At 42.9% G+C, this 23524-nt stretch overlaps 1 protein-coding gene across 1 annotated transcript in view; it reads right to left on the bottom strand.

Moving 5' to 3' along the window:
* Positions 1 to 23524, bottom strand: part of MUSK (muscle associated receptor tyrosine kinase) — a 58005-nt gene that overhangs the window by 9454 nt on the left and 25027 nt on the right. The window contains exons 6-15 of the mRNA XM_058827907.1: positions 22252 to 22376; positions 18519 to 18678; positions 17027 to 17033; positions 14367 to 14633; positions 9424 to 9599; positions 8991 to 9014; positions 5911 to 5999; positions 5414 to 5573; positions 3994 to 4177; positions 3464 to 3655 (exon numbers count right to left, since the gene is read on the bottom strand). Coding sequence (XP_058683890.1) covers positions 3464 to 3655; positions 3994 to 4177; positions 5414 to 5573; positions 5911 to 5999; positions 8991 to 9014; positions 9424 to 9599; positions 14367 to 14633; positions 17027 to 17033; positions 18519 to 18678; positions 22252 to 22376 — 1384 coding nt within the window. The remainder of the gene's footprint in view (positions 1 to 3463; positions 3656 to 3993; positions 4178 to 5413; positions 5574 to 5910; positions 6000 to 8990; positions 9015 to 9423; positions 9600 to 14366; positions 14634 to 17026; positions 17034 to 18518; positions 18679 to 22251; positions 22377 to 23524) is intronic.

Raw genomic sequence — 23524 nt, 5'->3', positions numbered from 1 at the left:
TTGTAGTGTAGCTCTACCAGCCTACTAACAAAAACTCCATACTGGCCTGCTACCAAAGACTCCACACCCAGGCTTTTCGACAATCCTGATCTTCAGGCTTAGCCTAGACCACACAGCCCCAGTTCTGGGACAAAACTTGAATGCTGGTCTGCACTGAACTGCACGGAGCTGGTGCTCTGGTGGCTTGTGGGGCCTGTGTGGTCCTCCCAGGAGGACAATCAGCCACAAAGACCCAGCTGGAGCAGACCTGAGCCAGGCCCTGAATTTTGTTCTAAGCAGGGTTACTTCCTTATCCTTCCAAGTGTGAAGCTGCTCCTGGTGAAGACAGCAGCCTTTCAGGAGAATCTAGTAAATGATAGCTAGACACTTCCTGTCCTAACATGTTGCTTGACCCAGGAGTGAGTAAACACTGAATCAGGACTCACAGCAGCCAACTGGCAAAGGCATCACTGGCACTGAGTGCAGAGCTGTGTTTACAGAAGAGTGAGAAACATGAGAGCAGGAGAAGTAAGAGGATTGCTAAACTTAGCTTGAGATGGCCATTTAACACATGCAATAAAGTACATTTTATCCTTCTGAGATAGGAAGGTAATAATTTGAGTTTTCATCATTTCCAGTAACCTGGATTGACACACAGCTTGTACTAGTAGATATGGGGTCTGCACTGGTCTGTCAGCAGTGCACAGAAATGTCCACAGCTTATTATAAGGAATTATAAAGACTTGGAGGCCTTTTTTATAGAGATGGTAATAAAAAAATGGAGGTCCCTCAGAAGCAATATTTCTGTGGCTCTTTCCTTGAGCCATAGAGAGCAAGCATCTCTCAGGATCTCCTGGTTCTCCTCAATTTGCAAATGCTAGATAAGATGTGATGCTTTCTTTTTCCCCTCCCGTGTCTTTTTCTCCCACCTTTTTGTTATATTGACAATAACAAAAAGTCTTAGTTGAAAGAAATTGCAGTGCTGAAGTGGATGAAATCCACATAAAAGGCCTTTATAGCACTTTGGCACTTGCTTAACTAGCACTTTAGTGACATTTGAATGCCCTTTGAGAAGTCTTGCTTGATGTCAGTGAAAGTCATTTCAAGCTCAGAAGGGTCTGTGCAGCACTCAAATTGTATTAAAGCTCCCAGAGCAGAGCCAAAGCAGAACTCGGCAGGAAGAATGTCTGTCCTGCTCACGCACAGGTGAAGACTCCTGCAGCATGAGCAGGAAGGTGATGCACCTCAGGGCATTCCAAGCACTGTGCTGAGGCTGGGATGGAGCTGCCCTGCACCCCGGTGTGCAGTGCCCCAAGCACAGCTGTTGTGCAGTTTCTATAGCTTTGTTCTTCTTTCAAGTTCAGATGCATTTGGCCATCCAGGCTAACAATTCATCACAGGCTAAGCATCTGTGACAATCCCACTGCGTGCCCTTTGAATTTTGTTATTTTTAGTTCTCTCTGTAATAAAGAAAAGTATGCCTGCTTTCTTCCATAAGAAATAATTTATCTCTTCATTAGGAAAAAAAAATCCATCACAGCTATTGAAACTGTTTCCCAGCTGCAACACATTTAACCTGTACAGAACTAATTTTCTAGCAGGTACACCAACTGCATAACTATAAACATTACAAATACCCGCATTATGACTGCTTTTTGCAAGGATAGTTCTTTGATTTGTCAGTCAGAAGAAGCATTTCATCAAGCAGATCTTGGTCCATGGTGGGACCCTGATCCTTCCCTGGGTTTTTATGATGTCATCATTCACTACTGCAGCTACATAATCAGCCATGCCCCATACTTGTTAACTGCAAAAGACAAAGATAACTGCCCTGACTAAGCAGGGACACTGTACACTTTCTTCTAGGAACATGGGGATGGGACTTTAGGAGGAAATCATTACTGCCGAATGATTGTCTTGCAGAAATTATGGTTTTTGCCAAGAAAAGCTAGACATCTTCCATCCTCCTCATTTTTGGCCTTGTCAGTTAAAGATTTTTCACATTTGTGAAAGAGCACAGTCTCATCTCCCATGATATTATCAGAGCTGAGCTGTCATCTAATATCTTGGGTTTAAAACAGGTAACAGTGGCTGCAAATGCCAAAAATAAAAAGTGAGAAACTAGATAAAGGGGACACTGTATAAGTCTAGAGATAAGGGAATTTATGTGTGTTACTCAAACACCGATATCCAGATAGCAATGGAGCCAACCAAGGATTGTTATGGCTGGAGACAGGGGCCATATAGCGGTAGGGCAACATTTTTCTGAGACAAGTGTCCTTGTTCTGGCTCCTGGAGATAAGCACAACACCATACATCAGAAGTGCAGGAATGAGGCTGAGAAGTAAGTGGGAAAAGACTGCAAGGAGGGATCAAGAGCACCCAAGACTTCCAAACCCACAAAACCATTTCCAGAAAGGTCTGGAAAAATGGGCTGCCCATGAAAACTCACTTGTATAGAAAGTGAGAAAGTTAGCTCCAGGTCACAGAAATTTTACTATTAAAATGTACCTCCACAAAACCTGGGCACATATGTGCCCCAGAAGCCTAAAGTTTCTGTCAACTGAATTATTGGTGGAGCCAAGACCATTGATCTCTCTTTTTTCCTTTCTTCCTTTCTTCCGTTCTTCTCTCCTTCCATCTCTAATCCGTTTTTCTGTCTCACTTCCTTTCACACTACCCCTTTATTCAAAACCCGCTGCCCTGTGCTTATATAGGAGGTCAAGGACTATAAAATAGCTATTTCTATGGCAGGTGTGTAATTTACTAATAAAAATGTGTTCACTTTTGCAGATACTCTGACTTTTACTGTTCCTTTCACCCATGAGCACCTAAAAATCTTGGATCTGTGCTTCCCATTAAGGCTGCGATATCACAGACACATGGCCACATATCCCCCCTTCCCACCACTCCCCCACTGGCCTATGTGGGAGGATTTTTAGGGGATTTTTGGTTTGGTTCAGTTTGGTTTGGTTTGGTTTTCCAACTTTTGATTTTTTTCAATCAAATTGAAGTTTGGTGGGAACTGAACTGTAGTATGACACAATGACTTCTGTAGTAATTGCACAGATCAGTATTGGTGTTATAAAGGAGATCAACACACACTGCCAATTCATAAATACTGGGAAATGTGAGAACTTCACAACAGGTCAGATGTCATAGGCATCAGTACTCTTGGCAAAATTTAGCTGAACTTTCACACCAGACTGTAGTATGTGTGTAAGGCATTACATCTACTAGAGATTAGAAAAGAGTAATTTGTGGCAAAAGTTTAGCAAATATTGACAGCAGTGGACAACAAAAACAATTTTCCAAACCTGAGTGTTGTGTACCATTTGGTACACATGCATTTGAGAATGGATGGATGGATGGATGGATGGATGGATGGATGGATGGATGGATGGATGGATGGATGGATAGATTTCCAGTGCCAATTTTTCACAAGTACCTTCAGATAAAGAAGACTCACAAATAGACTGCTTACCTGGCTTGGAAGACTCTCCCAAATGCTCCCTCCCCAATATCTCTCACATATTCAATATTGTTCCTGGGATACTCCAGGCTAAGCAATTTTGGATTGAGGAGAAGAGGCATCCGCTGGTACATTGGGTTGGGATGCAGCCGGTCCAGGAGCAGTTCGGAGGGCAGAGTGGTGAGAGTTGGGGTCTCCGACTCTCTGAAACAATGGAGTGATTTTTGGTCAGTGTGGGCACAGCCCTCATCCAGGAGATGACTATCTATATCTCCTCCTGAGCTTATTTCTTCCAGGATGGAAAAGGAAGGTGCGGCAGGGCTACTAGAGGAGCATTGCAGCAAGGTGTCATGCCATGTCCCTAGTCAGCAGGTCACCTTCTGCTCTAGCACAGGAGTTCAACAAAACTTACACTGGGCTGCCACAGGCAAAGGGAGGGCTGCAGTGCCCTACCAGGTGTCCACAGGACTTCACTCTCAAAAACAATAAAGCCCTTTTTTCAAAGCAACATTTCTTGCACTGAACTAAGTTCCAAGTTTTACCTTTTTTTGTTCTTCCACTGTTTTCGATGATGGCAGCAAACCAGGGTGATAATGCCAAAGATCACAACCAGTGCAAAGCTGGAGATGATCGAGATGATAACGGTCATGGAGTATGTAGGGGAAGGAGAAGGGGGAAGATTTAGAGTCTCTCCATTTGGTTTTCTTGTTCCCAGTGATAACAATGCTGTAACGTAAATAAAATCAGAGGGTTATGCCTTTGCTAGTTTATGGAGCTTTAAGAGGAATTCACAGAGCTAGCCTGTCATCCTGGGAATTACTGACATTACAGATACAACTGTATGACCACATGATAGTATTATGCTAGGGAAGCTTAGTCTTCAGGAAGGAAAACACATTTGTGCTTGCCACATGTGAAAAACCAAGTCTGGTAAGACTGATATATAGTTCCCATTAAGCTGGGAACATAGTTTTGGTATAGAATATTTGCAAGAGTTACAAATGGGAGGTCACATCTGAAAGTCTCAACAGTATTCAAATATAGTAATGTCTGCAGTGAGAAAGATCAATGGTGCACAATGGAAAACACAATGTATCATGTATCCTAAAAGGAATCTGCAAGGAGGAGTGTAAGACCAAGTACATAGAATGATACTTTCCCAAAAAATACTCTTACTCCCAGTAATTTGCATCTCAGTGTCTTTATGGGGAAAATGTGGAAAACAAGTTTAAAGCACACTTGGCTGTATTATGGAGGGGAAAGGGGGAAATCACATTACTACCCGTGGAGTAGTTTCTGAGACATTCTAGAAAATGCTATTCTCTGCATGAAATGATTGAAAACAGAAGAAATAAATTTAAACTCTTCTTCCTTTTAATTGCCAGTTAAACTGAAAATTTCTTGTGTTCACTTATGTCCATGGAACCACTGTTCCCCATGCATGAAGTTTCCAAATGCAGTCTTATTTCTAAGCACTGAAACCCAGAAACTGGGAATCTTGGATGAAATATTTTCCAAAAATTGGTCTGTTCCTTAAACAAGAAAGAGCAGGAAGACTTAGCTTCAATATCAAAAAACAAATATGTTTGCATTTTTTCAGGCTTATTTTTAGTAAAAATTGGGGTGGATTATTACAAAAAAAACCACTCCAAACAACTTTGGAAAACAGCCTGAAACCCTGCCTTCTAAAAGGTGTGACAAATCAATTTTTCAGAATAGCACAAGACATTTCACTTAATCTTTGGTGTTTAAATAACCTAGGGCAAGGCACTTGATTTGCCTGTCTTCATTTTCCCCTCTTCACGGGGCCAGTAAACCTTCTGGTTAAAGATGTTGAGTGAATCTACGAGACGACCCAGAGCTGTCTGAATCCAGAAGACAGAACAGATTGGTGTACTCAGGATGCAAACACCTTGCACGGCCACAAAACAACTACAGAAATTATAAAGTGCAGTTGCCTACCGTCTCCACAGGGAGACACGCTGCAGTATTCCCAGGTCACAGATGGATCCTTTGTGTAGCACCAGGGACGCTCGTTCTCACCTCCTGGATTACGGCAGTAATTCTCCGCATCAAACAGCTCAGGGAAAACCTGAGGAGTCCTCCTATGCAAATGGGGAGCCTTGGGGGAGGAAGCAAATTGTAGTAGTGTTTCAGCATCATTTCCCTTGCTATTATTATTTTTTAAAATGGAAAAAAACACCAAAGAGTGAAGCAAGACAGAGCCTTTCTTGAAACAGCCTTTCAGTCACCTGAAAAGACAGAGAATGCATGTTGATACAGTAAGGGGAACTTGCAGATTGAAATATGTTGAGGCTGTAAAACACCAGTGAGCTCAGGAATAGAGGCAATCTGTTCCCCGCTCATCTCTTCCACTGAGACTGGGCTGCCTCTGAGACTCAGAAAAAGCAAATCTCGAGCACAGGTCTCCATTTGGTGGATCTCATACTGACACGCACCTGATCAGTCCACTTCTGGCAGGGAATGCCAGATGCTGTGACATTGGCTGTGCCCTGGTAAAACTGGCCATTGCCACTGTAGCAAGTCCCTGGGAGAGAAAAGAAAACATGGGGTCAAGGCATTTCAGACCGTGTCCTGCAGCAGAGACTCACAAGAATAAAGTTCATGTCATTACATGAGAACATCTGACAGCATCAGATCTGAAGCACAGAGAAGGGCTAGAGAACATGGAAAGGGTGCAGCTTAGCCTCCTGCTTACACTCTAATGGATTTTACACTTAACACATAGAGGGAAATCTGGTAAAACTTCAAAGAGGGCACAGCAGCTCTCTCAGATTGAGAAAACAGGCCATGTGACTGTGATGATTGAGCTGCAACTACCTAGCTCACAATACATCATGCAGAAAGTGCAGGGCAGAGCAACACTGAACCCACCCAAACCAAACCAAGGCAGAAAGCAAATCCCAGCACTGCCTCCATGATTCACAGCCTGCATTCTTGAATGATAGGAAGAACTCAGGTTCCTCAGGTTGCCAGCAAAGAGCTGGGATTCATAAAGTTTCCCTCCTCCAGCTTCTCTACAGTGCTTAACCTCCTTGATTATTTGGAAACAGCCTATGGTATTCAGCATGCATGGAAACCATACCCAGAAGTATGATCTGAACTGTGATCTAAGGAATGGTATCAGTATAAAACAATGTTCATTATAATGAAGATAGTGTAGTCATTGCAGACAGTGGGCTTGTTCCAGCTGCAGAAAAATTAGGCAGAAAATCTGGAGATTTTACTGCAGGAATATGCATTAATGTCCTCATAGGACATATGTCCTCATATACACCTGTCCTCATAGGGGAGTTTAATGCCTGCTGGCATAATCTAGGAAGCAGAAAGACAGAAAAAGAGATGCAGCCTTACACATTTCAGTACATAGTAGCTAATCTCTAAACTCAGCTGAGCCAAGGCTAACTTTGTGATCAATGGCATATGTTAGGGTCCACTACATTGCTAGCCTTGGTAGAAAAACTAAACAGCAAATTCTTTTGTCATAATTTTATTTTCTATTATAAATAATCTTGCAGCTTAGGAAAAGAAAGAACAAGAAGAAATGTGATGTGTTCGAAAATAATGACATTTTAAAGCAAATATTTTTCATCTTCCTGAAAGCTTTGCATAAAGGTTGACCCAAATTTGACACAATGCTATGTGTCTTTGTGGATTTTACTCTTTCTCGTGCACAAGGACCATAGTCAACACACTATTATGACGATCTAATGTTTTTTTTCTTGCATCACACACTGCACTCAGGAAGGCAGTTAAACATTGTGATAGACTCTCATCTTACTGAAGTTTCACCAGGTAGCAGACACTATACACACGTAGGTAGACACACTGCCTTTAAAATGTTAACTCCATGTGAGTGAGCTTAAACAAAGGATTGAGTTCCTGTAGTCCTGAGGCATCCAAACACCTCATTAGAGGAATAATCACAGACTTTATGGGAACATTTAAACCCTTCACAAATGTAAAGCAAAATACCCCAATGTGGATTTCTTTGACTGATACATGAATACCATTTATGACTCACACCTGTAGCTCTGCAGAAGTGTTAAATCTTGTTAAGCTGTCCTGGAAGTACTTGTGTACCTGAGTCCAGAACTTAACTTATTTCACAGTCAAAGGCAAGGAAAGCAGTGCCTGAAACATGCCTCATGACACAGCTAGTAATAAACATGAAAAAGATTTCTGCACAGATCTGAAATAAATGTCAGTAGGACACCTTAAAAGATAAATGTGGAGAGCTTTAGAGTCAAGAGCAACACTAAGAAAGAATCTCTGAATCATTCATACTCTGGAAATGTAGATGCTTTCATAGACTGTCTTGCTACAAAGAGAAGAGAGAGAATAATATAGCTGGTCCATTTAGGAATTAATGAACAATTTTATAGGAAGCTAGAAAACAGTTCAGTTCATGCTCAACAAACCCTTGTGTACATAACAGTGGGTCTAAAGTAAAAAAGAGGGAGCAACATTACTAAAATGTTACTGTTATATCTTCCTGGTTTGTGACTGAATACCACTCTGGATAAATGTTGTGGAAGCTGAACAAAAAAGGCTATGCATACACAGGAGAGAGAGATACGTGCTGAAACATCTGTGGGGAGACTAAAGCCATCCTATAAATGTTCCACTCATATGCTGTCTCTTGTGGTCCCCTCCACTAGGGCAGGGATTGCTGTACTTGCAGGCTGTAGGCACTGGCCCACAGGGTGCCAAAACTGTTGTCTCTATGTGTGCACCACCAGGCCCCTATGTCTTGGGCTGTCAAGTGGAGCCAAGGTCTTTCTGTGAAAGAATATTCCCCCAAAATTCCTGACTTTTTTTTTCGTACTTCCGCTGTCTCTCCATGCAGGAGGTGCCTGCCACTGCCAAATCTGCAGACCTCACCTGTTTAGAGGCATGGCAAGAGAGAGATTCTTCTTCTTTCTAATGAGAGAAATTCAGTGTCTGAGCTTGAAATCACAACTGCACCTCAGTGGAAGAGTTGTGTGTGTGTGTTTCAGCCATGACCAGCAGCAGGGTGGGAACCTGACAGAGGTCAAAGCAGCACTGCAGGAGTCTGGGTCTCACCACTGGTCTTGGGAGTCTCATACAAGGAATAGACAGACTTCAGAGGTGATTTGAGGGGAGTGCTGGGAGCTTAAGGTCTTGCAAGGCCAGCTTGACATAGGTAACCATGTGGTTAACATATAAAGCTGGGATGACCTCAGAATCAGAAATACAATTATGGGTAGAGGGGAATGAAAAACAATAGGTAGAAAGAAAAGGAAACAGGTGGAGGGGAGGGTACCATCTAAAACATCTCATAAAAAGTTACCAGCCCATGGTCTCCCCCACCTCTGAAGATCTGGAAATGTGTTTTCCCATGCTTTGGATGTGGAAACACAGATGTTCTTCAGTAATCAACTAAATTCAGCCAGGCAGGACCAGCAGAAAACAAAAAACACTGTGCAAATGGCAGCTTCAATGAAGAATATCATGTCCATCTTTAAAAACTTAGAATCCAGAGCAGTCTACTTACTGGTTATGTTCTCCTTCTTAAAATCTGTAAAAAGAGAAGACAAGATGTAAGAAAGTCCAGGATGCAATATAACTGGATGCTCACTGAAAAGCACATTACAGGAAAAAGTTCTCTCTCTAGCAGTGCTTAAACAGTTTGTTTCCTTGCAAGGGCTCCTGAATAGCAATTTTGTATTATTAAGACTGTTTTTTGAGGTTTTTTATGATCTTCTCAATAAAGATCCAGGCTTTATTTACTTGAGGATTTTTCTCATACCCCAGTTGCATGAAAAGGCAAACAGCCAAAGCAGCTGTCACTATTCCATGCACAGGTGCTGACACGACAGTACCCACCATCATCTTTTACTTCAATTGTAAATTATGGATCATACCTTTCCCCTGTCCCTTACCAAGAGCACAGCTCTCTGGATAATCAGCAGCATGTGCCACCTTACCAAAGAAAGGAATGTGGGTGCAGGAGCCGGGATTCTGGTGCAGGCTGGGCAACCTGTTGCATTCAGGAAGAGTGAGCAGCATCAGACCTGGTTTGTAAATCCCCTTCTGAGAGTTCTCCTCCATTGAGAGCCATTCCTTAAAGCAGTAGAGATCCTTTACAGCAAGGCAATTCTCTCTACATTGTTTTGCAAAAGACAGTGAAATACAGCTGTCAATGGCTTGAAAAAAATGGCTGCACTTAGCAGTGATATGCAGGGTTATGCAGGCTGACAGAAATCCATTAATGGGGTGACACTTCTTTAAAGCCAGTCTGTCTGGCTCATAAACCATAAAGGAAACTGTATGAAATGCAACAGCTTCCTTTAAGAAATATACAAACCTACATTTTTAATGAAGCAGGGTTATGCTCAAAACACAACACACACCAAGATATGAGAAGTTCATTCCTATTTTTTTCTACAGATTTTTTGACATCTACTAATAAGCATCATAGAATCATAGAATGGTTTGTGTTGGAAGAGACATCAAAGATCATCTAATTCCAACTCCCTCCCATGGACAGGGGCACCTTCCACTGGACTAGGTTGCTCCAAGCCCCATTCAACCTGGCCCTGGACACTTCCAGGTATGAGGCATACACAGCTTCCCTGGGCCACCAGTGCCAGTGTCTTACTACCCTCACAGTAAATAATTTCTTCTGTATTATAAAATCTAAACCTTTTCTCTTTCAATTTTAAGACATTCCCTCTTGTCCTGTCACTACATGCTCTTGTAAATAGTCTCACTCTTATTTCTAGAGTTAGAATTTTCCAATATACTCTAAAAATCTCACTTGGTTTCTATAAATTGTACATTGAAGTGTCATCTACTAAAAGCAAGATGCAATTAAGCTGCAATTCTTAACCTTATATTAAACATTTGCATATACTTTTAGTCTCATTGAACAAAAATAAAGGACTTTTTTATTGTCTCTACAGGCAACTTTAAGTCCATTTTTTCTCTGTAAATATCTTCAGTAAAAGCTTTTGATTGCCTGGTAAAAAATGTATTTTTTATACACCTAATGTATTACCTTCATAAAAATGTGAAACACTCCCTGACAAGAAGTGCTTTGGATGGGCCTTATATATATATATATATAAATTGTTTGTGAAGATGGGCAAAGCAGAAATACCTGCACTACAAAAAAAAAAAAAGAAAGCACACCTAATGGGAACCTTGTGGGTTTGTTGTATTGGTCAATTTATCAGTGATTTGTTTATCTGTGTAGCCATTCCTGAGAGCCTGGATTACAAACTCAGCTTTGAGGTTATGTGCAGAGATTTCTCTTGCACAGTTCAGCTGAAGTCTTTCCCAGATCCACAACTTTCCCCACCATCACACAATGACGCAGAAAGAGAAAGGTACTTCCAGGGTCTGTGGTGAAAGATTTAGCCAAATTCACCACCTGGTGGGTTCATGTAATCTCTTTAATTATACAATAGTTTTGGCAAGAGCAGATGGTCATGAGTTTCAGCAATTGCTAACAACAGTGCAAACCCTCTAAAGCACCTGAAGGATGGAGGTCGTTGGGAATTCTACCAGAGAAACAGCTTTTCTGCAACAGTAATGGATGTCCTTCCATTCAGCAGGCTGAAATCATCAATGCCCAGCTGCTCTGTGCTGGGTTTTAGCCAGTTCTGGTTTATTCCTTTCTCCTTTCCATGGAAGTCAGAATGCAGCCAGATGGCAAATTTATATTTTTTTATGTTAAACAACATGTGGAACAGGAATGACCTTGCGAAGTAAAGAAATACTTAGATAGGGAAATGAGAAAAACTTGCATTTGAAGCACTGGATGAGACTTGGAAGATCTGGATTGAATTAGCTCTGTTCATTCCTGGATCCTGAGCATCCTTTAATAAGCCCATTATTCGGTGTTCAATTACAAAACAGAAAAGACCATTCTTCTGCAATCCTGTGTGCACCAGGGTTAAAGGAAGGTTATCTGCACCCTGGAGGAGTGGCAAAGCAGCCAGAGGGAGGCATGTTCAGCCACCTCTAGCTGGGCTCATACCGTTGTTGTAGCACCTGATGCTGAGCAGGCAGAGCTTGCTGAGGTCACAGGCATTCAGATTATTATTAGAAATGTTATGTCATGTAAATGACAGATGGACAAAGAACAGAAATGGCAGAGGACAGCAAGTCTGCCAGTAGTGCTTCTAGGGACCAGGAGAGACCATGTAAAAGGAGGTGGGGATACACAGACCCAAACAAATAGAGACTTTCCCCAATACAAGAGTGTTCCCTACAGCCTGATCACTTCCTATCAGCAGTGACAGAAACAGAAAGTGGGGGTACTTCTTCTGCTATTGCAATAGCAGCCGGTGACAAGAGGCAAACATCTAAAATTGAGAATTTTAGATGAAACATCACTTTCCCATAAGAACTCTCATCATAATCAATTTGCATCTAAATTTACATTGTGAAGTTTTCCCATGTATTTTTTTTTCTTCTGCTTCATTTCATCTTGTTTTACCCCAGTTACTTTTATAAAAGCTTTTACTCAGCCTGTCGTCACTTTTGATAGCTAGCTTCCAAACCAAATGAACATTAAAAAAAACCAACATGGAAGGAGAAAAATTGGTACAGAAAAAAAATACTAAGATAAAAATATATGGACATACATCGAGGGCACTATGTCCCTCAAAAAGTGGGAGAACTCTCCCACATCTGAGAGAGTTAAATTCTTACTCATGAAGCATTTCAGCTGAAAACTTTTGTAGTCTAGCCAGCTTCTGCAGAAAGCCATAAAGTTGTCAGTAAAAAGTAGTTAAGAGAATTGGAGAGTAACCAAGACCATGTGAGACATGTTCAAGAGCCCCCAGACCTCTCTCAGCCATTAAGAAGTATATATTAGATGTCTGAGTTATCAAAAGGAGTTTTGGGGTCTGGAAGAACTGTTGTTCAGCTGATGTCCTCTGAGGACAGGAAATGGGAAGGATGCTATTCCAGGACTTTTCTTATGAAGAAAGCTGCATTAAAATCAGGGGGGAAGGAGGGACAAATAATTAATAAAAACCAACATTTGTTCATGGATTTGAAGAAAAATGGTTCCAGGCAAGCCCATTAACATTTAGACATATTTGCAAATGTTGTGACTGTTAGCTCAGGTGCATCAAGATCAATATTTATGTTGGTTTATATAATTCTGACTTTAGAAGTGCCCCAGAAGTACAGGTCTTCAGTCAAATCACTGTGAGTTCTGGTCCTGCAGTGCCAGGAATGAGCACGGGTAAATGAAGCAAGGCAGAGATCTAACTGAAACACTATGCAGAGCAATGTGCAAAACCCTTAGCTGACTAATGTGCTGTGCATGTGTGGCTGAGATATAAATATTGCCACAGAAAAAAGGCAGAAAGATCATATATTTAAGGTCACAACAACAAAGAGCAGAATATTGAGGTGGCAGGGAGAAGCCTGCCAGCAAAAAGCAAATTGTAGTACTTGGCTGCAAGATTATCCCTGGATCCTTAGACAATCTTCTTTTGTAGGATATGGGCCACCTCTTGTTGATAGTAGAATACTAGGCAGCATAGATACCAAATAAAAAACTAAATGTATGGTCAATGTTCACACTGGGATTTTCCTCTGTGCCTTTGTTTTAGAGATATTAAAGGAGGAGCAACAAAAAAGGTCCCGATTACAAAAACTGCTGCTGATTGTCCTAAAAATCTCCTACATAACTGGAGAAATTATTGCCTTTAGACATCCGGCCCAGCAAGCAGTATGCTTCCCAGGTCTGTAGAAAAGATTTGCATTTTATTTGAGACACTAGAGCTGGGGTTACTCTTCCAACAAATGCAGATCTGAATAGTATTTTAAAAAGTGTATGGCAAGGAGGACAAAGAACAGGGCAGTGCACTTTAGGCAGGGATGTCAGCTGCCCAAATGTGAAATGGGTAATGACTAGTTTCTAGGGGCTGAATATGTGAGGAGAAAAGAAAGCTTCACCCTGATATATGTGTGTGGGGCTGTCCTATGCAAAGCACACCAAGTAATCGTAATTCCATTATAGTTAAAAATAACAAAGCCTGGACTGGGCAGAGGAGCAAAAGCTATGTGCAGAGCTTGGAAAAACCTGTTTTGTTCTAGTCAGAGAATCTGGGAAAGATGTAAAATTTCACTGCAAAGAGGAAAGAAAATCGACTCCATGGCCATGGTGGGAGGACAAGGAACAAAGAGGGAAGGACTGCTCAGGAGGTTGCTTAGGGAGGGAGAAGTGTCTGTCACTGGGATGTGTTTACAAATACCTGTCAACAGTAGATTAACTATAGTGAGAGAAGCTTTGGACTCCTCAGGGTCCCTGTCAGCCCAATTTCAATGCACATTTCTCTGCATATAGAGGGACACAATAACTACACTGGAATTTTGGTTTATCAGGTACAATTACACAAGCAATGTCTCTGGTCTCATCATTTTTGTCACATTCTTGTCACAGCAGGAATTGCTAAATTATTGGCATATTGCCTTGGCTAGATTTGTTGGATCTTCTGGAGCCAAATTTAGTCAAAATTCCAAAGAAACAATTACTCTTTATAGTGATGAAAAGTATACATACTGGCCTAGTAAGATGTAACAGATAACAGTATGTTAATTATTGAAACTACCTGTGTAATTCAAATGGAAAATTCTTTTTAACAGTATTCTCCAAACACCTGATATAATGTAGAGGTCTGGACTTCAAATTCAGACCATACCCTAGCAATAGGCACAGTGAGAGCTGAATCAGTCTGTGTGTGCAGAGGAGAGAGCAAAGGGAAAACCTGTGCAAACCTAGAGGGCCCAGCTTTACTCAGCTTCACTTGCTACTGCAAGCCTGGACAGTCCCTCACCACTCCCCTGCTGCATACACATCCCCACAAAATGAAAGTGAAATATGAGCATGTTTTTCTTCATTTACCTGCACACTGGTTTTGGAGCTGGGCCAGCTCCCGAGGGATTGCACTCCTGGAAGATGTAGTTACACAGCAGAGACTCAGCAGCCGGTTGGCAGAATGAACTCACCATTTTCAGTTCAGTCCAGGCAGTGTGCACAAGCAGCTCTTGGGTCTCCTCTGGGTCAGCATACGAGGAGTTGAAGAAAACAAGAGCATTCTTCGCCAAGATAGCACTACACACCTCACCTCTGTATGTGCTGCAGTAGCCTGCGTCACCCTTGTACAGCTTGCTGTTGAGGACAAGATACACACACAGTAAGCTCACAGATTAAAACAGCTGCATGAGCACGATGGCCCTGTTTCTGAATAAAGTGGCATGTGTAAGGCTAAGAGAGGGCAGAGGAGCTAGTAGATGTCTATAACCACTAAAACCAGATAACATAATCTAAGAACGAAACTTTTGCAAGGTATCCTGGTGCCAGCCCAAGTGAGCTTCAGGGATTAGTCTCTGACCAAGTGTTGTTAACATTATAAGTGGATGAAAGACTGAGTAATCACACAGAACCATGACCTAGCATGGCCCCTCATCCTATCCCTAGGCTCTAATGGGAAAATATTATATTATCCTGCTTCCCTGCAGCGGGGATCAGCCATGCTGCTTGCTGGAGTCCTGGGATTTTTTTGCTCTGCTGTCTAACAAGAATTAATTTAATTTAAGATAGATTTGATGAGCAGGAGTCAGGTAAGTTCAACCTATCACATGCTAGGGAGTTTTTCACAAGATCAAACCAAGCTCCTGCCTGCCCTCCCTCAGTTCCTGCATCACTCCTGGCCCTGTCCATGTTCCACACCTTTAGCTGGGGGACTCAGAGAAGAAGAAGGCACAAGCCTTTGTGATTTTCTTCCTGGTGTTTCTCTGCAATGTGCATCTTCTGTCTTCAGGACAGCTCCCATTTTGCAAAATCCTGTCCCATTGCATGGAGACAGAGCTATGCAGGAGCAATAAAAATCACACTAGGGCATCTTCTTTGAGGGCCATTTATTTATCTTTTCTATGTTATTTGCATCTAGAAGGAGATCTCTCCCTCCCTCCCTTCCTCCCTGTGGCATCAAAAGGGTAAAGACAATGCACAGGTCAGCTTTGCTTCCAGTAGCTCCCACAGTCACCCAACAGCAGCAAGGTCTTTGGGAGAGGAGGTGCCCTCTGCCTAGGCAGCCCATGGGATGCAGTGTCCTTGGTGTGGGAGCCAGCTGGGAGAACAGACTCCCTGTGTGTGAGGAATGGCCAAATCAGGGCAGGGAGGAGGGCTGGGTGCAGCTGTCCCCACTGCTCATTTGGTCAGTGTAACTGGGGTCAGAGAGTTCAATTCACAACACGCCAACCATTTGGAGCAGTCAACAGAGCTATTTGTATCTTTGCCTTTTATTTCTTTCCCCTGTCCAAATAATCACCCATTGTTAACTCTGGGGTTTCTTGCTGTTTTTTCTTCAGAAAGCTGGAGGTACATTGACAAGGGATTACACAGGATGCTCACATTTCTGTTCTTCAGATGCTGCTCTCTGCAGATGACACCCCCTGGCCCTGTTTTAGCTGCCCTGTTTTGGGCTCCATGCAAATTTTTTCTTTAATATTTTTTCTGTGTCACATTGGATAAAAAATACAGGAGGGCACCAATCTCTTGAGGTTTACCAAAATGGCAGTGATGTTCTGACACTGCATCATCCCAGGCTCCCTGGACACACTTTCATGTGACACAGGAGTCTCCCAGCATGCTGCACTAGTCTCACAGCCTATGGTATCTCCCCAGCACACAGCAGGTTTCCCCAAAGCAATGCACTGATCCCAGCACCCTGCTAGAACTGTTCTTGGCATGGCAGGGGTCATGTTATTTACATTTTCATGATGATTCTCTTTGTGCTTAATCTGAAAGTTACATCCTTCCTGTGCCTCAGGAGCAAAAGAAGGGAGCTTTTTCAGGGTGTCTGTGTCAGCAGAGTGGCAAAGCCATTTGCTCAGACTTTCCCAGGCTCTGCTCTTTTCTATGATGGCAAGAAGCTCCCAGAACTTCTCCCAGGCTAACATTCTAATTTTCCTTCCAGACTGATCAGCCAGTGCAGCAGGTAGAAGCACGGAAGGATTCTAAAGAGAAAGAGCCAGCTAAATTGTTCAGTCCTACAAAAATTCAGCAGAAGTTCATTTCTCATTACATGTAAGTGGTAAGTGGTTCCACTCATCCATAATTCTGCTTGGAACAAATATAACCTTCTCTTGCCCTAATCTGGTGAGTACAAAACCAAAATACTTTTATTAACCATGAGCAGGCAGGAATTTAACATGCAGGTAAGCTTTGCCATGAAAATTTATAAGATCAAGGGAAACTGTGGATCTGTAACTGAATAGAATTTCCCTCAGAATATTCTCCCCACTACCATATTTAAAACACCCTTACTGCTGGCTTGACTCAAAACCATCGTTATCTACCCAAGCTTAGTCTCCAATTATACCTCTGTAAAGGAGCTCAGTGATCCCTTTGGGTGAACCTCATCTGCACAGTTGGCATGCAGAAACCCTACCCCTTCATTTAAGCCAAATTAACCAACCCTCTTGGTTCATCATTCTTCCTCTCCCCAGCCCAGAAACAGTAGAAACAGCCTTCACAAAACCACAGAAAGTCATTCTTACCTCCATTCTGCCAAGAGGCACCGGATCCAGGAATTGTGATGATCCAGGAGAAAGAAGAAATGGAAAATACATCAGTGACACTTCATTGTTCCCTCTGAGATGCATAAGTCAAGATTTCCATGCTAGGAAATGTGTCTGACAACTGTAAGCTGTATGAAAAAAAATGCACCTAAATTCTGTTCCTTTTTTTGTATCTTCTTGTGGGGAAGAAAATTTGGCCAACAATGAACACTTTCAAGTGAGAAAGAATGAGGAGAAGGAAGTGGATTTCTGATGGCAGTGCCAGCTGAAGTGGACTCTTGCACCATAAACCCACACTTTCATTCTGATCCCTTGGGCCCTATGTAACAAGCAGGTAGCCTGCCCTGCTTAAGCCACGTAGATATCCATTACTTCAGGCAGCAGCTGTAACAAGCAGGAGAAGCCAGGGCTAGAGATGCTGCACTGGCACACAGCAGTGGCCCCAGCTTGCAGTGCCACAGGGAGTTGGGCAGTGGCAGCACAGGGAGGAGGCACTGAGCATCAGCCAAGCGCCAGGGCACCTCTGTCCTGGGAGCTGTGTGAGCTGAGGCAAGGCCAAGGCAGACTCCTCCTCAGGTCATGGGAGGTGTTCTCCTCCTGCTGAGCACACACAGCCTGGAGGAGTACAACTTCCACCAGCTCAAAGTACCTGTTCGCTCCACTGCATTTGTAGGACACAGACTTACCTGGGCTAAAAGCAGAAGTGGGGATGGGAAATACATCACCAAGCACTAAGCACCTTATGGGGCAGATTTTCCTGCTGGTTTCAATGCCCATTGTAAGAAAGGGCATGATTATTTTCTCAAGAAAGCAGAAGCTAAGGAACTGAGAGATGAACAAGTACCTGGCTGGTTGAAAGCAGGACCAGGGCTACCATCCCATGTTCTATGTGATTCCTCTTTCCTTTAACTAAATCCCCCTGCCTGTCCAAAGAGGGGTGGGACAAGCTGCCACCTTTCTCTCAGTATGACAAATGGTGTTTGTTAGCTCTGACAGAGCTATTTCTCCTCTTTGGTAATCCATTCTCACATCTGGGAGGTGTCCCTGAGAGAAGAGATAGCTCCAGGCAAGGCAGGGTACTACTCTGACAGCAACCACCCTGCCTTCTGGATCCCAACCCCTTGTGAAGATGAACTGTTTGAAGCTATTTTCACTTTGCTGTTAGATGATACCAACTCTGGGTCATGGCCACAACTTCCTCCACATGGATGAACTTACCAAATGTGCTTCTGGGACACAAAGTACAAGACAGCATCAAACATTCAAGAAATGACAGCTATGCCAGTCTCCAAAGTGTAAGAGTATATGAGGAAATAGCCTGGTGGAGGATGTACTTGTACTCAAATTTAGGCCCCTGCACACTATAAGCTCTCCAAGGCTTTCCTTCTTCCTCCAGAGTACTCCACACCCCTTTCCTCTTACCCAGCAGGAAAGGCTAAAAAAATTAATGGACTCTTCTTTCCCTGCATACCTGAAATGCTGATGGTTGCTGCTGCTTTTGCGGCTCCAAAAGTTTTGCTGTGCTTGTTTGTGGCAAGACAAGTGAAGAGGCCAGGTCGGGTGACATACACTTGCAGTCTGGAATCAACCACTCTGTCCTTGACACTTTCTGCTATAGACCCTGCAGAAACCTAAAAGAGTGAAAGCCCAGTACAGTAATATTTCAAACAAAGATGCAAACAAGCAAACCAAAGAAAAATCTGAGACAGAGTCCCAAGCATTTAAATTTGCAGAGGAAGATATGGCAAGGAGACAAAAGTGATGGAGAGCTAAAGCTCTCTAAAGCTGGTGTTACTTTGGTGCTTTCATAGCAGCTGACTTCACACACAAAAGTAAGTGTTAAAAGATCTCTCCTATTTCACACTTCTGCAATGCTTTTGCAATTATGTTTCAGTTCAAGAGGGTCATAGTCACAATTTGGTTTATGCAATTGAGCTGGCTAACTACTACAGGGCTTCTTTTAGTAGATAATTTGCCTCTTCATGCTTTAGCAAGGAATGGCACTAGATGGCTTGGTGAACATCCGCTATACAGAGGAAGAAAATAAAATAGTTTGGAAGTCATTGATTCTGGATTAATATAACCCCTGCCATATTCTCAAAGCAGTCATGAGCAAAGAACGTGCTCTGGCTCCAATACTTCAGCAGATATCTGGTAGATTTTTTAATCTCACAACTGGAAATATGGCAAGTGCTGCAAAAATGATGATTTTGGCCAGCTCTTTTCCCAGATCAGGAGTTCCCAGTTAAATGAGCTTGAAATCTGCTGATTTTGGCCAGTCAGGCTTGATTTACCATCAAGTCTTTCTTGCAAACATGTTATTCATTGAAGTAGGAGAGCATGGTACATATAGACTATCTTGCAAAGGCAGTAGGAAGGCGAGCATTCCCTGCTCTAACCTTCATACTGATACTGGAGGTTGGTAAAAATGTGCTTTCAGTGAGATCTTTCAATGAAATGAAATACCCATAGGTATTACCCACAGCAATAAATGAAAAAGCAGTGTTGTAACATGTCTTGAAAGCAGATTGGATTCTCTAGGAAAAGAAAACACTGAAAAGAATATATTTGTTTTGCTTCACTCAGAGTCAGCTTGGACTTGTGGTGAGAGAATGTTCATGGGAAGAAATCACTAAATAATCAGACCAGCAGAGTTTGTAAATACTGCACCAGGTATGTTGGTCTCTGTGCAGATGGAAGGACATTTTTTGCCTTATAACATGAAATCAGTTCAAGAGGGTAGGAACTTAGGGGAAATCTTTTCACAGAATATCTCTTACCATCACAAAGATGCTCAAATTTAGCTTTAGAATCCTTTCCTCTCCAGAAACCACTCAGCACTAAAATGGTGCAGGGACCTTCTCAGTGGGAAAGAGGTATTTCCTATAGGCCACCCCTGCCTTCCAGAATCTTGGTGGGATAGGTGGCTGCTTGCTGTGAGCAGTTTGTGTTAATCCAGTCCTCTCTCCCTGCTGACTCCTCAGGCCTCAGGTGTGCAACATCTGGCAGTGTTGGACTATGCCTGCTGAGCACAGATAACTGGGATTGTTCCTTCCAGCTTGGAATGCACGAGGAAGAGGTTGCTCAGGTAACTGCAAGCTGTACAAGCAGTATGCACCATGTACAGTGGAAAAGCACAGGCATGTGGTGCCTAGGACTTCCACACTGGCCATCTGTTGTTTTCTTTACTGGAAATTTCAAGATGTTCCCTTATGCTAATTGATTCCCTTTTCTTTTCAAGCAGATTTCCTAGGATTTTATCTCCAGGAGTTCTCTTTTTAGCCTTTAAAATATCACTTCAGCTACCAGGAAATTAGAGACCGCTTCATATCTTCACACCTGGCTCATTTATTCCTGGATGTGTGGAAAACTACATTATAAGGTCCATGATGTCCTGTGGTGCTTAGGGGGAGGAAAATGAATTGTGTTTCTATTTAGGTAGGCCAGGCAGCTGCTGCACAGAGGCATTTCTATCCTCTTCTTCCAGGGCAGCTCAGCAAGCTCAGTAAACTCCTGTTCTTTGAGCCTCAGGACAATTACAGGTTGGTGTTCAGAGGCCATAATGCCATAGGCATGCTGCATCTTCAAATGACTCACCATTGCTGTGAACCAGCCCTCAAAGCCAGTCCATGGCTTCCTGCTGACTCTCCCAGAGACAGGCTCTCATTAAGGTTTCCTTGCCATATATAAATCTGGAGCACTACCCTCCTGGGGTTGGGCTATGCCTTTCAGACAGGAATGGGGCAGAGCAGATATGACTGGTCAGATAGTGGCCCAGGCAGGGGCGGACCATCATCCCACGTACTTCAGGTCTCTGTGGGACCCACACACTGGGATCTCAGCAGAGCACAAGTCTCTGCTCTGGAAATATGTTCTTGCCAGGCACACCAGACTCCTGCAAAAGGTTTCATTCACAGTAGGGAAGAAATCTTAAATAAACACCTGCAGTTGTTTCAAACCAAATATTGTCAGAAACCACTGGGCACCTATGCATCTCAGCAGAGGCTAATCTGATCCCTTTGCTGCTCTGCCTAGCAACATTGAGGAAATACAGAAAATTAGCCCTAATCATACTGGAGGACACAATAAGACACAATATAGAGGAGGCAAGGAAGGCAAGACAGCCTGCAGAGTAGCCACGGGGTCTTAACAACCTCCTTTAATGTACAGAAAGAGGAGATACAAACAGGACAGAGACAGCCCCTGAAGTAAGAACCAAAGGGATTTATTGGTCCTCTGGACAAGCAAGTCCACGGGGATGGTCAGGATCAGCCTGTGCTCAGAAGGACTCAGCGCTGACATGAAGTCAGTGGGAGAGAGCAGAGGAAATTTGCCAGCCTGCACTCAGCAGACATTCCACATGCCTCCACAGAGTCATGCCCCGGGGCTCACATCCTTTAAAAAGCTGTCAAAAGACCAAAGAGAGCACAAAACATGTTCACCTCAAGCATATGAAGATTAGAGGGAACCCATGCAGGTTCCCATGGCTGCAGACCTGCCATGTTCATGAATTGAAATAGCCTAAACACAGGCATGAAAGCCAGGAAAACTGAAAGCAAGCACCCATATTAAGTCGTCACGATCATTAGACCATGGAACCTTTCCTATGAGACACAGTAGATTTGCATCCCTTGGTGCCTGCCACTGAAGAGGGCCTTTCTTAATAACATGCTTCTGGCCAGGGATAAATTGCTGATATATTCTATAACACCTAGGTCAGTCTAGAAAATTTCAGATCTATTCTCTTCTTCAAATGTGCTGTGCATAATGCTGTTCCACAGGCATTTGACCTCAAGACAGTTTCCTCTATCTAACTCCTGTTTGTGTTACTTTGTCAAATACACAATTTTGCCTTGTTATTAATAATTTTGCCTTGCCACATTGTTAAAAAAGGAAAGCTGCAGAAATACATGACAAAGTCCTAGAAATTCTGGCTTGGAGGAAGGTTGAAAAGTTCTAAAGCACCCTTCATCTTGGGCTTTCCAGATCCTAACAAATGAAGTCATGCAACACCCTGGAGAATGAGAACAATGTTTTGTCAGAGGAGAAAACTGCAGCAGAGAGATGAGCTGGACTCAACCAGTTTGAAAAACAAGGTGCTAAGTTAGGAAGGAATAGAAACCACTGGTGCTGACAACCGGCCTGTTGTGCTTCCAGCTCATAGCCATCCTCCAGTGCCAAAAGCATGAAAAAGAGGCACTTACAGCTTTCCCATTTTCCAGCCAGGTAACAGTAGGGACTGGAAGGCCGGTCGCTGTGCACCGCAGTGTCACCACAGACCCAAAAGTGATGTTTTGGGATTCAGGAGCCTTCAGGATTCTGGCAAACACTGTAAGAGAAGACAAAGGTGCTAGCTGAATGATAATGTAAAGCTGAGGCTGGTGCTGACATGGGGGGACTCCCTCCCCAGTGGGTCTTGATGTAAGTCACAGCTCCATGAATAAAAGCAGAGCATAGAACAGGCTTCCCAGTGAGTGCCAGTCTTAGGAGAGAAATGAGACGGAGAAAAAACAAGTATTCAGTGTGGTTACATTCTGCACCTTACAGATCAAAAGTTTACCTCTGGAAATTTCTATGTCAAGTCCAAAGCCTCCGAGGATGTAATGTGCAAGAAAACCAAGGGCAAACTCTCCAGTAGCGTGCAAATGGTACAGCTTACAGCAGAAAACCAGCAAGCTACCATGCTGCCCTGCCCAGGACGACTTCCTGTGAAATTTCTTCCAAACCATTAAGGACCACCAGTATGGACATGTGCCATGAAGGTTAAGGGTCAGACAAACATCTCAGGCTGATTGCAATGACTAGCACTTGCCAGAGTGCTGCAAGCACTGGTATTTTTCACACAACAAAGTGCCCTAAGGGGAAAGTGTCTAACAAGATATGAAAACAAGGTATGAAAAAATGGCTGGCAAAAACTTTAGGAAGATGAGATTGCAGTGGAAAAGTAGATTTTTAAAGTGGCTTCTCATTTATACGTCTCCTGCTTCTTTTGTGGAAATACGGTTAATGGGCACTTTGCAGATAATCAAAATAAGAATTCCATTTGCCATCTGCCCCCCTCCAATTTTTTGTTTTGTTTTGTTGTTTTTTGTTGTTTGAGGGGGAAGGAGGGTTTTTTGGGGGGAAGGGGGTGGGGTGGTGGGGGGTGCTGTTGGCCAGAAATAACAAATGAAGTATTTTTGCTGAAAACTTACTTTGATCCAGAAATACAACCCTGATGGTCTTCACAAGCTGCTGTACTTGGACCACATAGAGAAAAGCAGAGAAAAGAAATTTCCTACCTGGAACATTTGAGTTTTGACCTAAAATTTTTAATGGAAACACCAGAATGTCTGTATGGAAGCAGGCTCAATAGCACTGCCATTTCTTACTCAAATTTCTCATGCTTAGTGAGTAACACCTTCTGGACCACACAGCAATGTCTAAAAGTCTCCATCAGAAACTTTAATAAGCAGGGAAGTTTCTCTTGGACTTTTC

Source organism: Poecile atricapillus, chromosome Z (assembly GCF_030490865.1).
Source record: "Poecile atricapillus isolate bPoeAtr1 chromosome Z, bPoeAtr1.hap1, whole genome shotgun sequence".
Classification (NCBI taxonomy): Eukaryota; Metazoa; Chordata; class Aves; order Passeriformes; family Paridae; genus Poecile; species Poecile atricapillus.
Note: the sequence above shows the minus strand (reverse complement) of the source record. Positions and strands in the feature narration are given on the sequence as shown.